The 18,741-nt window shown below is 36.1% G+C and overlaps 1 protein-coding gene across 1 annotated transcript in view; it reads right to left on the minus strand.

Annotated features, from left to right (window-relative positions):
* The window catches only part of LOC127862616 (nidogen-1-like), a 38,301-nt gene extending 20,610 nt beyond the window's left edge, over nt 1–17,691 (minus strand). Inside the window, exons 1-6 of the mRNA XM_052401821.1 lie at nt 17,161–17,691; nt 10,821–10,966; nt 6,859–7,003; nt 2,725–2,939; nt 2,249–2,343; nt 351–503 (exon numbers count right to left, since the gene is read on the minus strand). Coding sequence (XP_052257781.1) covers nt 351–503; nt 2,249–2,343; nt 2,725–2,939; nt 6,859–7,003; nt 10,821–10,966; nt 17,161–17,361 — 955 coding nt within the window. The 5' untranslated portion in view covers nt 17,362–17,691. The remainder of the gene's footprint in view (nt 1–350; nt 504–2,248; nt 2,344–2,724; nt 2,940–6,858; nt 7,004–10,820; nt 10,967–17,160) is intronic.
* Nucleotides 17,692–18,741: the final 1,050 nt, after the last annotated feature.

Genomic DNA, 18,741 nt, shown 5'->3' on the forward strand with positions numbered 1-18,741 from the left:
GAGCCGTAAACGAACGGTACGTTCAACCATACGAAGTACAAATCGTCTATTTTAAGTATTACTTGATTACTCGAACTATTGCTCTGTCTACTCGAAGTATTTCAGTTTGTAGATATTGATGTGAACATAGAAGAGATAAAGTACGACACAAAGAAAAATGTGTTCATAATTACACATACATGTTTAGAGCAGAAAAAACTACGATACACTTGTAAATAAGACCTTACCTGCTATACTCACTGTCGGCCGATTTCGTACGTTGGCGTTCTACATGCTAAGAAGACCTAATCAGCTATTCGCACTGTTGGTTGTTTACGCATTTGCGCGCTATACCTGTTAACAAGACTTACCCGGCTGAACGCACTGCCGGCCGTTTCCGTACGCTGGCGGTGCGCAGTGGCAGCAGAAACCCGTCTCGTAGTCCGTACAGAGCGCGTCAGTGTGGCACTGTCGTCTGCCGCTGTCACATGTGTTCTGGTCCATTTGAGGTTCAAATATCACAACTACGAGAAGAGTTTAACACAACGAAATCATTCCAGTTTTCATACAATAACCCATATATGCCTAGTGGACTCTCCCATCCTTCTGAATTGGATCAATTTATTTGCAAAATTAGGGATGTCTACTATATTTATTTCTATATTTACAATATTACGTACAGAAATTCCTTTAAGCAAACAGCGCAGACCCAGTTGAGACGCCACACAATGCGGCGTCTCATCTGGGTCTACGCTGTTTGCCAATGCCTATTTTCTAGACGCTAGGCATAAAAGGGATAAGTATTCGCCAAACGCCAATGACGAACATGAATTCACTTATTTCAAGGGCAAATGACGCTCTAGTTATACTTTTGTATAATCAAAGTGCAAGAAAACATTGTTTACTAGTAAACTGTATTAACATAATCCGTAGAAATGCTTGTAGCTTATTATATCTTTAAATCAAGAAAGAGTCTGGAATTGACGAAAGAAGTGTTCGTTGTCAATATTTAAAGGTATCACATTTACATAATATTCACACAATCCACGAAATTGTGTGATATATCGGTTAAAATATTACCGCAACGAACATATCAAAAGTTAGACTTAATTCGGTCATATTTTGCACTGATACATTCTAATAATAAGTTAGCACAATCTCTTCAAAGCTGAATTTGCCCCACACATTATTAAAAAAAAAAACTCATTCAGACTTGAAGCAGATTAACAATGCATTTTTTTTAAATAAAAAATATGTAACCTTAAACGGGACTTTTTAAACTTACAATTGTTACGGGATAAATAACTGGATGTTGGGTTAAGTTGACATTATGTTGAGTCCAGTATACATTCTGTTGAGTAAAGTTTGTATTAAGTTTAGTCAATTTTACGCATAATAATGTCAACTTATCAAACATATCAGATTCTCTCAGCATATGACAGCTTTTTGCGTTCCATTATTTAGAGCTGCCTATGTTATACTTAGTAGTAAACTGTAGAAAAATATCAATTTAATACATCTTTACATCGCTCGCACAGCTGCATCAGTTTTTAAAGGGACCTTTTTCCGGTTTAGAAAATGTACAATATAAATGGGCTGTGCTCTATGAAAAGGGAGTTTAATGTATGTGCGTAAAGTATCGTCTCAAATTAGCCTGTGCAGTCCGCATTGGCTAATCAGGGACGACACCGCTTTTATGGGTTTTTTTCGTTTAAAGAAAGTCTCTTCTTAGCGAAAATTCAGTTTAGGCGGAGAGTGTCGTCCCAGATTAGCCAGTGCGGGTAGCACAGGCTAATCTGTGACTACACTTTACGAACATACAGTAAACCTCCTTTTCACAGAGCATGGCCAAATTGTTTTGTTATATATTATATATTTAGTAGTGCAGTGGTAGCGCGTAAGATTTTTTCTTCTTTAGGTCCCGGGCTCAATAACGGGACAAGTTAGACAAAGTAAGACAAAGTTGGGCACAATTGTTTTAATTTTCTGTGATAATGCTGGAAAATGCCACTTATATAAATAATTATGCGCTCAAACGCACATAGATGTGGTAATATTGTCTCCCTTTTCAGTGATGATATACCACCGAATACCAACACAATTATACGTTTAATCCTACACATCAAAACAAATTAATAGGTTTAATCCACATAAATAGGATCTTTGAACGAGATCGTCGCATTGTATTATAATGTGAATCTTAAATATGCAGTTTATTGATTGTGTTTTTGAGCGATGGTATTGTTATACTATATTTGTTTCCACTGACCATCGCCGGTGTTTAGGTCGGCTCCCGCCACGTTGGAGCCCTTGGTGTTGCCGATGTGGTGCATCCACATGCCGGGCAAGTTCGCGTTCGAGTCGCTGAAAAAAGTTTGAGCCGTAGCATAGAAGTCGTTATATACAGATATAAGGGTAATTCATATTTTTATTGGAAAACATTTGACCTTGCATTCGGTAAAATAAAATTAATTATAAAGTTTCAATGTTATATGCATACCATGTTTGAGGGGGATTCTATCTATAAACAAAAAGATTTGCAACTATACATATTTGAAATCGTCTAAAATCAACGTATTGCATATACCAGAAAGTCGAATAAATAAAACATTCGAGACGATAAATTAGTGCTATTTTTGAATGGGTGACCGATCTCTTAATATTGCCCATATAACAAAGTTGTTAATTGTCGATCAAATCCCAATACAATGGCTCATTTGCGAGTAACAAATATGATGGGCATACACAGCAAGGCGCGTGACTTGGTCAGTTCCGGAATGAGGCAGTTTCTTGTGCAAGCTGTCCCCGGAGTCGAATCCGGCCTGCGCCGGGGGATCACGGCGACCGGAATCGGCGAACTTGCCCCTGCTCTGTGACCACACAAGACCTCCGTCCAGATAATTGAAAATTGCGAAGGAGTTGAGCGCGTCCGAGGCGACCACGATTTGGAATGTGTTGACCTAAACAAAAATTCCTTCATGTACTGTGTTCATACGACAGTTGTGAGATTTGCAAAAATAACAAGATAAGTATTGATGCAAAGCATTAAAGGTCGTCGGGAATTTCAGTGTAAAAGGCACTCAATGAAGTTACATGGAACGATTTTTTATATACTGTAAATATTAATATATTGGCCGATTATTTTAAACAAAATAGAAAAAGATACTGGTATAACCATTATCTATGATTTTGTGTTATAACCCCCAAATAACCATTATCTATGATGTTGTGTTATTACCCCCAAATAACCATTATCTATGATTTTGTTGTGTAACTCCCAAATATTTCATAGTTCATTTTATTTACATTGGTTTCCTTTTGTTGGCATCTGTGTGCAGTTTTCATTAAAGGAACAGAACTGTGTAGGTTTTAATAAATCTGCTTCATCTTGTAAGGGTAATTTCATATTTTTCTCAACTTCAAGGGGAGATGATTCTGAACTTATTCTTTCGTTGCTTATTTACGATAGGGGTTGAGTAACTCATTGATATGAAAACACTGTAAAAGTTTTAATGTGTTTACGAACCCCCCACCCTCTAACACATATATTTCATGGGCATAAAAAAAAACAAAAAATGATTACAATAAAACAACATATTTATTTAAACTAAAATGTCTACATCAAAACAAAACGTTAACATAGAACACAAATACAATAATTTGATTCTCCTGGGGCTCGAACCTTAGGCCTCTCACATGTGAAGCGAGCGTGTAACCACTACATTGCGGAACCGCTTGAAAAATCACCTTCTAACTAAGATATTAATACGCTATTAATAGTCGGTTTTAATTTAAACCCGGAAGTTTTAAAGCTGGATAGTGAGCGGGGTTAAAGGTCCATACAAAAGGGTCCATATCACTGGCAAGATACGGGTCAACCCTGCGGCCTTCTATATATGGTTCTTAAAAAAAACCTGTTAGAGGACTTGATAGTAATGAGACTGGGGTGCTGTGATGGTGCTCCTCATTGATAAGCGGCTGCTTCCTTTATCAAGACTCATTATTACAATTGATACATGTAATACGTGTCGCGCGTCGCGCTCTATAGCGCCTTTATTAGTAACTAGGTGGTTGCTAGGATAGTGGAACAAAGAAGTTTTGTTTTTATACAAAACCAGAAAGTTTCACCGGTCCGCGCATTTGCCCAGTCCCTGTGATCTTTTATTATTGCCCAGTCCTTGTGATCAGTTATTAATTAAAAGAATTAGCTTTGCATTATTGGCAATAAATGTTGTAGTAAATGTAATAGGCACAAATGCAGTACTTATTTACACTAATTTACACAAAAAATCACCACTATGCAAGATATTATGACAACAAAAATATATACATTGATCCGTAAAATAACTTCTCCCATAAGCGAAACAAGAGGGCCAGAAAGGCCCAAAGTCGCTAACCTGAGATAACAAGATATTATTGGGACAAATCTTCTGACCAAGTTTCACGAAGATCGGAAAATAAATGTGGCCTCTAGAGTGCTAACAAGGTTTTACATTAGCCATATAAGGAAAAATGCCCCGCCCCCTGGCAGCCATGTTTTTCAACCAACCGGCATCATTTTTGAACTCGTCCAAGATATTATTGGGATGAATCTTCTGACCAAGTTTCATGAAGTTCGGACAGTAAATGTGGCCTCTAGAGTGTTAACATGAATTTACTTTAGCCATATAAGGAAAATGCCCTGCCCCTTGGAAGCCTTTTTTCCAAGCAAACATAATTATTTTCGAACTCATCCAAGATATCATTGAGACCAATCTTCTGACCAAATTTCATGAAGATTGGACAATAAATGTGGCCTCTAGAGTGTTAACAAGATTTTACTATAGCCATATATAGCCATATTAGGAAAAATGCCCCGCGTCTGGTGTCCATGTTTTTAAAGCAACCAAATCCATTTTCGAACTCATCCAAGATATCATTAAGACAAATCTTCTGACCATATTTCATCAAGATTGGACAATAAATGTGGCCTCTAGAGTGTTAACAAGGTTTTACTATAGCCATATATGGAAAAATGCCCCGCCCCCTGGCGGCCATGTTTTTCAACCAAACGGCATCATTTTCGAACTCGTCCAAGACATTATTGGGATGAATCTTCTGACCAAGTTTCATGAAGATTGGACAATAAATGTGGCCTCTAGAGTGCTAACAAGATTTTACTATAGCCATATATAGCCTTTTAAGGAAAATTGCCCCGCCCTTTGGCAGCCATGTTTTTCAAGCAAATGTTACCATTTTTTAACTCATCCAAGATATCAGTGAGACAAATCTTCTGAGCAAGTTTCATGAAGATCGGAAAATAAATGTGGCCTCTAGCGTGTTAACAAGGTTTTACTAAAGCCATATAAGGAAAAATGCCCCGCCCCCTGCCGGCTATTTTTTTCAACCAACCGGCATCATTTTCGAACTCATCCAAGATATTATTGGGATAAATCTTCTGACCAAGTTTCATGAAGATCAGACAATAAATGTGGCCTCTAGAGTATTAACAATATTTTACTATAGTCATATATAGCCATATAAGGAAAAATGCCCCGCCCCTTGGCAGCCATGTTTTTCAAGCAAAAGGAACCATTTTCGAACTCATCCAAGATATCATTGAGACCAATCTTCTGACCAAACTTCATTAAGATTGGAAATAAATGTGGCCTCTAGAGAGTTAACGAGTCAAATGTTGACGCCGCACAACGCACGACGGGCTAAAGGCGATCACAAAAGCTCACCATGAGCACGTTGTGCTCAGGTGAGCTAAAAAACGTATAACATACTAGTCGCCGCACTTCAGTGCGACGCCAATAAAAGGGGTCGTGACGATATGGAATGTGTCTGCCAAACTTGTTTCATCGACGGGCTATATATAAATAATCTAAAGGGACATTCCACGTGGAAACATGTTACGAATCATCAACAAATGAGCCCAAGACCGTAAAATCAAAATGATCAAAGCGTCTTACTTAAATTTAGAGGCTTGTCTTCTTGGTAATCAGTGAAAACAAAACTTTTGGAAGTGGTTTGCCTTATTGTTAAAAATCCTAGCTATGACCATATAAAAGCAATGACAATGAACATTAAACTGTTGTCATTGATTCGTATAAACAATAAAGGTTTAGAGCTGTTCTTAAAGTAGCATTACTACTCAATATCAACGAAAATTTCGTACAATATTTCGTAAAATAAAGCTTAACAATCAAAAATCATTGTTCCTTATGGCAATTGCCGAAATTTCAACACCAGATGTGGTCTGGTAAAATAGATGTTTGTGGATACAAAAGCTCGTTTTCATTATGGTTTTAACATGGTGCCATTTTAGTGTTCGTGTGTCGTATGAATAGATATATTCGCAGGAAATTAGCATGGAATTTATTGTGGTCACAAATAAATACAAACGAGCATTTTGTATCTACAAAAATCTATGCAATCATACCACATCTAGCGTTAAAATTGTGGCTATTGCTATAAGGAACACTGATTGTTTAGGCGTTAACATTATTTTATGAACTACTTTACGAAGTTTTCGTTGATTTTGAGCGTTATAGAGACGGTTTTAGATACATGTATGCGTCATGTATTTAAAGCGGCCTTTTCAAGTAAAAGTAAATTGACACAAATAAAAAAAAAGTTTCAAATTCGGATATTTTCGTTGTAGTTATGATATTTGAGAGGAAACAGTAATACTGAACATTAACCATGCTCTAAAATATCCATTATATGTATCTTTTGACGATTTAAAAACCTGTGCCTGATTAGCCTGTGCAGACTGCACATGTAAATATGGGACGACACTATACGGACCTGCCTAAAGCACGATTTTTCCAGAGCGAGGCTTAACAATTCTTAGCTCAAGTAAACCAATACCACTTGGGACGTGTTTATACTCACTTGGCTGGTGTTCTGGCTACCGTACGGTACTACGCCTTCCCATGTTGCTATAAACAGACCAAGGGGCTCAAAAGATGGAAACTGTGAGAAGTGTGCCTGCACGTCCATGCCCGCCCTCTGTAGAAGGGCCTCGTCGTTGGTTTCTCTGTGGAAATGAAAAAATAACACTAACATAAAGTACGAAAATACAACACAAATCAACATATTTATACACGATTTGGTAAGCACTGATTGTCATAAGCATGTAACAGGGTTGGCATATTGACCGGTCAATTGAGTATTGACCGGGCCGGCGGTCAATACCCGGTGAAAACCGGTCAATACTGGTCAATACTGGTCGATTGAAAATTAAAGCATTTAAACATGACAAAGGAAGAATTTAAGATATTCTATATTAAATCAATCATTATTCTGTAATTGATAAACTTTTTTTGAGTTATTTATTGTAAAAAAAATCTTTAAAGCTGTAACAAATTACTTCTTTATTATTTATGGAAACGGCCTCAATTACAAAAGAACTAAGGCAATAATTTTATCTCAGTGTATCACATCTGTTACTAAAGTATTATTACAATTGTAGTTACCATAGTATTTCACTGATCTATTGATATATCTATTTGATAGGCAGAATGACAAACAGAACTCGTGTGGTTTCTAGGGTCATAAATCTGGCCCCTAAGCCTTAATTGGTCATAATATGCATGCAGTGTTATGTCTCTGAAAGTGACAATGAAGCAAATCTGCCCTTAGGCTATTTCATTTCACTCACACAAAAGGAGATAACTTGCTATTAATTTAATAGTTACTTCTAACTTGTCTCCTTTCTGTATTAAGAGGGTTTTCATATTTTAAAGTTCAATTGGTCTTCAAATGAATAAGCAATCAAAGTTCTTGATTTTGCTAACAAATAATGTTTACCAATTGTGGGTCTACTCTAGACTCTTCTTGTCAATTATTTCTTTCTTTTAATAATTTTTTCAAATTATGTTTTATTTTTATTTTTTTTTTATCAATGGAAAATAAAATATGGTTTCACTATTTTGTTTAAAAAGTACTTAAAGAAATCCAGGCAAGAATACATGACAAGTAAGGGTTGTGTCAAAAAGGTGCCATTTAAGGCCCTATTATCCGTTTTGGGTGCCCTAACCTGTATAGGTGAGAAGACTGTGAGAAGACTGGGGACAGCGGGGCATGAAGAACAAGTAATACACAGTAATTGACAGGTTCGTGTTGAATCAAGCACATAATTTTCTGATCATTCTTAATTTATTAGAATTGATTTTTTTGTCAATCAACCAGAAAAATCCAGTTGACCAACTTTGACTTATTTGCAAAATTTTAAGAGATTGGCCTTCAAATTGCATGAACAGGTATACAATAGTGGGTATTAATAGCTTAAGACATTAATGCCAACATGTCTGTTTAAATTATATCATCAATATTGTTAATTAAGCATGGAATATTAATCAAAATTAGGGGTAAAGTTCAATCGACCAGTATTGACCAGTAATGACCACTTTGGGAGTATTAACCGGGCGGTTTAAACCGGTAAAACCGCCGGTTAAAACCGGGGGCGGTCGATTGGTGCCAACCCTGGCATGTCAAAATCGCTGCAATCAAATTCAAATCTCCAAATTTTCTAAAAATAAACATTTAATTCTTAGGTACTGTAATAATCAATAAATGCCGACCTCATTTCTATATAAAGGTTAGTCCTTTTAAATTAATATAGATAAGTTCGTATGTGATTTCAACAGAATGTTAAATTAAAAAGACTTAGTGTGATGTGTTCGCCCAGAGTCAGTGGTTGGTATCTTGTGACTATTGGTTCGATATTTAAAAGTATCAATATCGCACACATTACATTCACTCGCACCATGAGCAAGGTGAGCGAGGCATGCCCAAACCAAAGTCCCAACCGTTTCCTAACTCTGCCGATGAGGGTAATGCATTTATAAAGAAAATTCACATTTATACGTAACAAACAATAAGATCTGAGAGTTTAGTTGTGACGGACAAAAGATGCCCATGTTGACCACATAAGTGCCGTTTTCAGAGTCTCTATTGTTCTTAACACATAATTGGCAACTGCAAGCGAGCACAATCGCCCTGTCAATGTGGTAAATTGAGCTAATACTGATAGAGAATAGTATGCAGATGGTACTGGGTAAACACAATGTTTGAACGTAAATATTGAGCGAAGCTTACAGTTATGTTAAGTTGTGTAATTAATGCCACACGACGATTAAGATAACAGAAAAAGCCTTGTTACCATAGACTAATGATTATGGTCTGGACATAGATAGACTAATGATTATGGTCTGGACATAGATATTTTTAAAACCGTACGGGCCTTATTCAAGGGACCTTTTCACAGATTTTGACATGTATTGAAGTTTGTCATTAAATACTTTATATTGATACGTGTAAACATCGGATCTAAAAAGCTCCAGTAAAAAAAAGAATAAATGATGATAAAGGAAGATAAAAAGTAATCCCTAACTGGGCTAGAAACTGTAATCCTGGAGTAAAAGTCCAACGCTTAGACCACTCGGCCATCCGTGCTCATACAATGAGAGATGTATTTTATGAGTCATTCTTTTTTAAAACGGACAATTCAGTTGAAAAAAAGTAATATTTTGAACTTCAATATATAGTATATTTAATTACACCATTATTCTAACACACATTTGGAAGATGTTTTATACTTATACTTATATAAGCAATCCTCGTAGTATCACAAAATATAACGACACCAAAAGAACTCTTCAAATTATCAATCGTTTCTTTATAATTTTCAGGTTTTTAAATCGTCAAAAGATGCATATCAAGAATATTTAGAACATGGTAAATGTTCAGTATTACTGTTTACTCACAAAAATCATAAATAAAACAAAAAATTTCGATTCTGAAACATCTTTCTTTTTATTTTGTCAATTTATCAAAACGTGAAAAGGCCCGTTGTTTATTTTTGGCGTTTTTTGACTGCATACATTGTATACACTTATATTTGTTTATGCAGCATCAACTTACTAAATTAATATCCCGGAAAGAGAAAAATAATACATTTGAATTTCAACCGTACTTTCGTTTTGACAACTGACGATGTGAATCTAAATTACGGTTTAGTTCAGATTCGTTCATACGACACAAAGACACTATTTTGTTTTACGGATCATTTCTGCTTAGAGGACTCATCAGTCATGTAAAATATCGAATATAATATATATATTTTATAAACAAAAGGAAGCAAGATGAGTTGCAGATATTGGTCAGTAACCATTTTTTAACTAACTCATTTGACCAGATTATTCTTTTCAGCTCAATTCAACAGTGTAAAATGCTCATAATAACACTTTAATAACGGTCCGATGTGCAACTGAGAGGCTCTGGATTCGTTTCCAAATCAAAGAGCATTATTACGGCTATTAAAGTCTCTATAACGCTAAAATCAACGAAAATTTCGTTAAGTATTTCGTAAAATAAAGTTAACACCTTAACAATCAGTGTTTCTTATAGCAATAGCCAATAATTTATGGCCACAATAAATTCCCGCGAATATATCTATTCATACGACACACAAACACCATTTTAGTGTTTATGTGTCGTATGAATAGATATGCAAAACAATAAACGAGCATTTTGTATCTACACAAATCTTTGTAATCATACCACATCTAGCGTTGAAATTTTGGCTATTGCCAGAAGGAACACTGATTTCTAATTGGTGTAAGTTTATTGTACGAACAATTGAACGAAATTTTCGTTGATTTTGAATAGTAATGTTACTTTAAAAAAAGAATCACAGGTTCTCTCCAGAAACGGACGAGAAAGTGTCCGTATACGCATAAGTAAAGTTTTCGATGCATAACAACTACAATAAATAAGTTCGAGCTTAACTTTCTACATAGACTGCCCCTATCTACGCAGTACAGTCCAAGTTATAATAAACTAATGGTCACCTGTAGAAGACCTGCCCGGCGTCGCTGAGGTCGATGTCGGCCATGTAGGCGGCTATAAGTTTGATCTCCCGACCCAGGGGCATCACCATGGTGGGCTGGTACCCAGGCAACTCGCTCTCGAACGACAGGTGCCCATTTGAGTTAACCTTGAGACATAAAAAAGCGTGGATGTACGCATAAAATGTAAATATGGTGAGCAGAAATGTGTTATTCACTAAACCAACATGGACGTACAGTTTTGCAACAATTGATGTTTGCATAGTAACGTGTGACATGCGACATAGATTAAATTGTTTCACACGCGACATAGCTTACATTGATCATAACTGAGCGTTTGTCTTTTCACTGAAATCCCTAGACAAATGCAACGGGAACAGCATGCCCGTATATCCACTGCTTCAACATCTTGCACAGTTATGACAGAAAACAATGCATTTTGAATGTAAAATCCATTTTGACCACCCATTCTTATTCTATGTTATGAAGCCTATTAACGAATAAAAGATATCGAATTGATTTATGATGAGAAACTAGTTGAAAACGGACGCTTAATTGATAACATGTGCAAACTATTAATATTAACACCATGCTTGGTAGTTCTGTGGATGTCTGTTGATGCTGTTCCCATATGCTGGGGTCATTTTACAAGGTGCGTGACTTTTGAAACAATGCTCGTACAGGGTATATTATTTGTTGTATACAATACTGCTAGTTTTCAGCATGACCAATTATGTGTAGGAGGTGAAAATGTCCTGCACGAGCATTAACTCATGTATGCCTAGCGTCTAGAAAAAAGGCCTTGACAAACAGCGCAGACCCAGATGAGGCGCCTCATGATGCGGCGTCTCATTAGGGTCTGCGCTGTTTGCTTAAATGAATTGTTAGAAATATTCTAAAAATAGAATTAAATTTACCAGACATCCATTATTTTGGAAATGAATTGATCTAATTTAGAAGGATGGGGGAGTCTACTAGGAATAAATGGGTTAAGTTCGACTGGCACTTGAACGATGTAAACTTTGATTAAGGTTTGATCTGTCAAAATCCATGTATTGCTTTCAAATTTGACTATAATGTCTTTACGTTTTTTTTTTACTAAACCATCATATAGATTTAATCCTCAGAAAAAAAAACGGATTTTACATTTTATGATATCTTCAAGAACATGTCCAAGCTTAAACAAGATTAACGCTGCCCGGTGTAACAACGGACGTGGATATTATTAGCCAATTTTGTTTCCACATAAAGTATTTCGAATTGCTTTAAAAATTCGGGCAGTGTTGTGCGTTTCAGAGAATAGTTTTTCATCCACAAATGTTCAGAGACATACATTCACAACACATTTAAAACGTGTGGACCTTTGTAAGGAGTGATGTAATGAATTAAAAAAAATCGACGTTTTGCCTGTGTGATCTGCAAATTTCGTACTGTTTAAATCGCCAACGACATCAAACGACTGCTTTCAACATATACAAGTCGCTGCATTAAAGGGACATTTTCACAGATTTTGGCATGTATTGAAGTATGTCGTTAAATGCTTTATATTGATAAATGTAAACATTGGATCTAAAAAGCTCTAGTAAAAAACAAGAATACAATTAAAGAAAGAAAAAAGTAACCCACAACTGGGCTCGAACCACTGGCCCTTGGAGTAAAGGCGGAAGCCTATCTCTGAGACCACTAGGCCATCGGTGCTCACACACTATTGATGTATTTTATACTTTATATAAGCAATCCTCGTAGTATCACAAAATATTACAACAACAGAACTCTCCAAATTATTCAATCGTTTTGCGTTACAACGCTTTATAGTTTTCAGGTTGTTAAATCGTCAAAAGATGCATATAATGCATATGTCAGACAGAGCATGGTAAATGTTCAATTTTACTGTTTTCTCACAAATATTATATTTACAACGAAAATTTGCGAATCTGAAACAATTTTATCTTATTTTGTCAATTAACGAAAACGTGAAAAGGCCCCTTTAACAAAACGTTTGCATCTTGTCCGAATCATAGATTCTTTAACATTCGTACAAAAGAAATAGAGCCAGAGAAGTAGATAACAGTTATCTACTTCTCTGATAGAGCGGAATAAACTGAACAAATTATTGAATATAAGTGTATTAGTGGAAACAGCACAAGGTATTAATGTACAATGTTTACAGAATACCATTCGGCGATTGTTAACCATAACAATCAACCTGCCCCTATTCAGCCCCCAATTGTTAACGATAACAATCAACCTGCCCCTATTCAGCCCCCACCCGCTCCCTAAACCATATCATATTTCAGTTTGTCTAAGCCCTATAATACAGCTGCCATTATTTGCAACCACATGTATTCAACTTAGTCACAGAAATAGACACTCATGAATGTTGCTCAAGAACTTGATATACAAAATGTACATAAATTATACACACGCGCGCGTCTGGCACAGCAGCAGGAATACTCCGATAACCCAATGCACTCCACAGATTAAATAATTCACGTAGCGTTCCCGGCCGACAGGTGGTTCACCAGACAGCCGAGTGCCAGCCTTCCTGTGTATCTTATTTTTCTATAGAATGCGCCAGCGCTTATTTCTCATCCATTAGACATTTTGATTATTTTATTTGTAAAACAAATGAATAAACCACGGAGATAGACATACCTGTTGATGTAAACATTTGCTATAATTCGATGTGGTGACTTGTTTCCAGCTTTTATGAATAATTGTAATATTCGTTATTTGATTTTAACGAACAAACGAACACTATGTGAGCTGTTTCATAGCCAGTGAACCACAAAGCCGAAGTGGCTTACCAGACGAAATTTGACCTATAATATTTCATAACAGATCTTCTATTAAACACCTACAAACCCCTTCCACACGCGCCCCAAAATAATTAATTAATAACAGCAGGCCGTCAATTAATTGTAAGAAGGATCTGCTGGTGTTGTAGACCGCGGGGCTACACGGGTTGTGGTGCTTTATGACAAAAGTACTTATTCTCGTCTACAGCATACCGTCTGGACGTTATTCAAGTTTTATCAATAGCTGCTGGTACTTGGTTATAATTATGCTGAAACTCAGCTTTTCCGACGTATAAAAATATTATGGGTATATTATAGGCTATATACTAAGATGTGTATTTATGAACTGCGGAGATCGTACTTTTGGTGGTTTAATTTTTTATTGTATCGTTAATATTCGCAAGGTTTATGTGCATGATAAAAAGTATTACACATTTCTCAATGCATGTTTTCCTCGCCTAGATTACCGAAAAACTAACAATATATAGACTAGTGCATTCTCAAAATAGTCTTATTTGTACAGCGATGTGTTTCCTCCTTTATAAGGAATCCGTATAAGGCAATTTCCCATTTGAGGAAAAACTACATAAGTCCCAATCGCCGTCTGAAAAATTTCCAAAAGGAAGGAAAATTATGACAATTGTGGTTCAAAAGCGCGCCATTATCAGCAAGTTAACAAATAAAATGAGCAATGAAACTTAACAATTCGAGCTAAAACGCATATAAACGAATATTTTAATTGATTTGCCCTGTTTATACCAAGCAATTTAAAAGACCCATATTTCACAGTCTGAAGATTTCACGACGCGAATTTTCCGAATTTCTGGTGTTTTTTCCGCGCTTTTTTTCCCAATCGGTACGTAGAGGAGTTTTTCCCAATCGCAAATGTATATTCGCCAAAGGTTGCAATATTTTATTTGTTCAATACGTTCATTCATTTGAGCATCTATTTGAAAAAAATACAAAAGTTATTACAAATATTGTTCCATTTTAACTAGTTTAAGCATTTTATGATCCTTTCAGCTATCTGAATCTTGATACATATTCAGGGCCGTGCTCTGTGAAAAAGTGGTTTAATGCATCTGCATAAAGGTTAGTGTCGTCGTAGGTTAGCCTGTGCAGTCCGCAAAGGCTAATCAGGGACGACACTTTCCGCCTTAACTTGATATTTGCTAAGAAGATACATTTTTTAAACATTTTTTATAAGAGCGGAAAGTGTCGTCCCTGATAAGCCTGTGCGGAATGCAAATGCTGATCTGGGACGAAACTTTACGCACATGCATTAAAACCCTTTTTCACAGAGCACGGTCCCGTTGTAAAATTATGTTATCATTAATTGTACTATTTCCGATAATTCCAGACAGAAGCGCTTACAATGGTAATGTACACGTTGTATTTCGTTCTAATACGAATGCTTTGTCCTACTTAATGCGGAGATATTTGAAATACATAATTGTTTGCCTTTTGGACGCTGCTGCTGCTGCTTAGGTTTGTTGACGATTATGATCATGATGCAGATGATGATGATATTGATGATGATAATGTCATGATGATGATGATGGTGGTGGTGATGATGATCATGATGATGATCGCGCTGATGGTTGTTATTATCATTATGTTTCTGACTGACGATAATAATGGTGCTTATGATGAAGATTAAGTATTTTATGCGGCTGATTGTTCAGATGATTTGAACTGATGATACTAATGAACATTGACATTTTCGCATTTTTGTCATGATGAGACAAATGCCAATATAATAAATACTAATTATGGCGATGATGACGGATATGTAATTATACTGAGTAGATACTCTACCTGTGTCGGATCAAAACGGCCCATTTCATATTTGCCCCAGTCTTTAGTGAAACACTATTGTATTAAAATGAATTTAATGTGTTGAAAAACAGCAATATTATTTTCCGATGGAAATATAACAAAAGCACCGCATAACGACTGCCAACGCTCGGCTGCGAAAGCTTGTCAGATTTTTTTTAGAGGTCACAGTGACCTTGACCTTTGACCTAGTGACCCACAATTGGGTGTGGCGTGTAGAACTCATCAAGGTGCATCTACATATGAAGTTTCAAAGTTGTAGGTGGAAGCACTTTGATTTTAGGGCCAATGTTAAGGTTTTAGCACCACGCCTACGGCGGACGGCTGACGGCGGACGACGAGCTGGCTATGACAATACCTCGGGTTTTTTCTGAAAACAGCCGAGCTTAAAATGAGCATGGGCAGACATTGAGATTTAAGCAAACATCGATGTGCGGTATAACAAGTTTAAATCAAATAAATATAGGATCTGGCACAAGCTGTCATATCATATCATATTTTATAAAAACAAGTTCAGAAATGTTGTTAGGAAGCAGGCCTTTGGCGAGCTTTCTAACGAAATTCCTGGACGAGTTTGATGAAATATGGTATGATATGACAACGAGTGTCAGATCTTTTTTATCACATGCTTTTAAATGAGCAAATAAAATAAATATTTACGCAAACATAATGATAAATCCAGAATTTCGCGACGTCATTTGACGTTGCAACGTCATTTCAGCAAAATAACAAAATGCGATTGGTCAATAAATGAAAACTAAGTCAATGAAAACGCTTAGAAAGTCTATTACATGTGTAAGATAAAAAATATATGTACTGGTTATATTACATGGGAAACAGTGTATGGCATGTGATCAATACGTAAAATCATGCAAATTAAAATCGTTAAAGACCTGGGACGTTTAGGTACAATCCCTTCATGGTTTTAGGTCTATTTAGACCCATATTCGATGCGCAAGCGTTTTCTTTTTCTTTGTTAACTTGTAAATACAAGATTTGTCTTCTCCAATCTATCCGATAAAGGAATTATCGAGACTATAAGCTTAGATTATCAAGTCGCCTTTGTGTTATACAGGATAAGTGTTTGTACATCCCGGCAGGTAACTGACATAATATGACAAGAACACGCACTTCAATAACACACCTCTTTGGTATACATGTCAGTCACAATAGGGCGATTCACAATGACAACAGTTAAGAAATGTTAATCTTGCATATTAACGTAAACAATAAACTTAACATATTAAACGCCAAAAACGTATAAAATCCCTTCGAAGTTTTCAACTTCCTTAAAAAGCATTCGTATGCGGTAAAATATACCAGTAGTGACGAATTGTTAATAGCAATTAGTTTGTAGCCTTCTTTATTATTTCCTTTACTACTTATTCAATTAAAACGAACCATAGCGAAGTATATGATCTTCAGTATAATGAATGAGACGTTTTGTGAACCATTTTATATACAGCCAAATGCGCCAGCAATTATGACATATATATTACAATAAGTATCTTTGAAATGTACCCATTTGTTTCTAACCATTATTGAGCACATTTGTTAAATTCGGGGTTATTTCGTATTTGTTTAATCTCGAGCATTTTTTTATTTTGACCCAACAGGGTATAGGACCGAAACGGAGCAATAACTGCTGTTTATTGGATTTGATCTTTGTCTAAAATCAACTCTTTAGCAGTTGTTGACGATATACTTACAAATACACTTGGGTAAAACCCGTCGTAAAAGAACATAGGGGTCGTAAGCTGAATTTCCTGTGAGCTGACGTCATCGCCCCTGTCAAGGGTTTCGTCCCCACGCGACTCTCCGTAGGGGTAGAACAGACGCAGCGGAACAGCGTCTACCCGCACCACCAGGCACACACATAGAACACACCGCACATACACACACCACCGCATTTTCCAAATCCTATGCCAGCGCGCTACTGATTATATTCCACCAAACAGATGTTCCCAGGTTCTACAACCACCAATTCTTGCTAGGTAATCAGAAATTAATATCTTTGTGAAGCAGCCGTTCTTTCCATTCAAGTTTAAATCCAAATGAACAGCAGTTACGTAAAACAAAACAACCAGGACTGGAACGGCCTAATGCGTACACCTAAATCCCAACACAAAGGGGTAGAAGTGTGTAGTGTAGGTATTTAACTTAATCCGCCATGAAGTTCTTATCCTGGCGTAGTGTTATCTCGAGATTCCAGAGAACATCGTGTGATAAACACCGCTTGAGATCTCTTTTCTCGAGTGCGATTGGTTGATGCTCTTGTCTATTTTTGACACGTCACGCTCAATTTACCAGACCGTTCAGTTTACCTGTAGACGTGATGAATCCAGGAAGAGGTACATATTGGCCCAGATGATGCTGGCAGCGCCACTCTTCGAAGCTGTTATTTCCCCGCTGAAGATGAGTAAAAATAATATTTTAGATATATATCCACTCATAGCAAATAATTTTAAGTTGACATCACTTTGTTATTTCTAAATCATGTATTGCATAAAACATTTAAATTTATGTAAAATATTTTTTCATAAGAATTGCCGAAGTTTTTTCTTATTTGTATTTTTTCTGACTTTGCCAACATAAAGTGTTGAACTTTAACTAGGAGGCGAACAATTAAAGTCTATGCATTTTTACATGCAAAAAATTATAGGTTCGAGATAATAACCAGTCCTTGAGTCTGTTTTCTAAAACAGTGTTAAGTTATTGAATATTGCATGAAATAATATTTGATGTATTATCCAGGATGTTTTTTACAACAGTATTATTTAATAACATGTAGCATTTACACCAAATCTCACTTTCGGACATCCTCTTTTAAGCAACGAATTATTTTGTGATTTTTCGGACGTAAACCCAGATATGCCCCTATAATTAGCGCCTCTCACTTTCATTTTAATCAGAAATCAACCTATTTTTGCGTTCTCCCGGTGACACAACCAATTATGTGTTTTACAGCCTGATAACGGTCATAAAACCTACGAGATGTATGCGAGAAATCACTAGACCGTAACATTGGCGTTACCGGTATTTAGATAATGTTTATGTTTACCGCTACAAATTATTAAGTCTAATAGACAACGAATAAAAAAAAAAACAGTTTGTTTACATGGAAATTAAAAATTCATACTACAGTTTCATACCACATTAGCATATATTTCTGTAAAACAAAGTAAAACACTACGAAATTATTGTAAATTCGTTTCAAACATATAATTTTGTTATCAATACCAAACAATGTGGTACATACAAGCACGCGCTATTATTCAGATTTGATGTAA

This window comes from Dreissena polymorpha, chromosome 16 (assembly GCF_020536995.1).
Source record: "Dreissena polymorpha isolate Duluth1 chromosome 16, UMN_Dpol_1.0, whole genome shotgun sequence".
In the NCBI taxonomy this organism is placed as follows: domain Eukaryota; kingdom Metazoa; phylum Mollusca; class Bivalvia; order Myida; family Dreissenidae; genus Dreissena; species Dreissena polymorpha.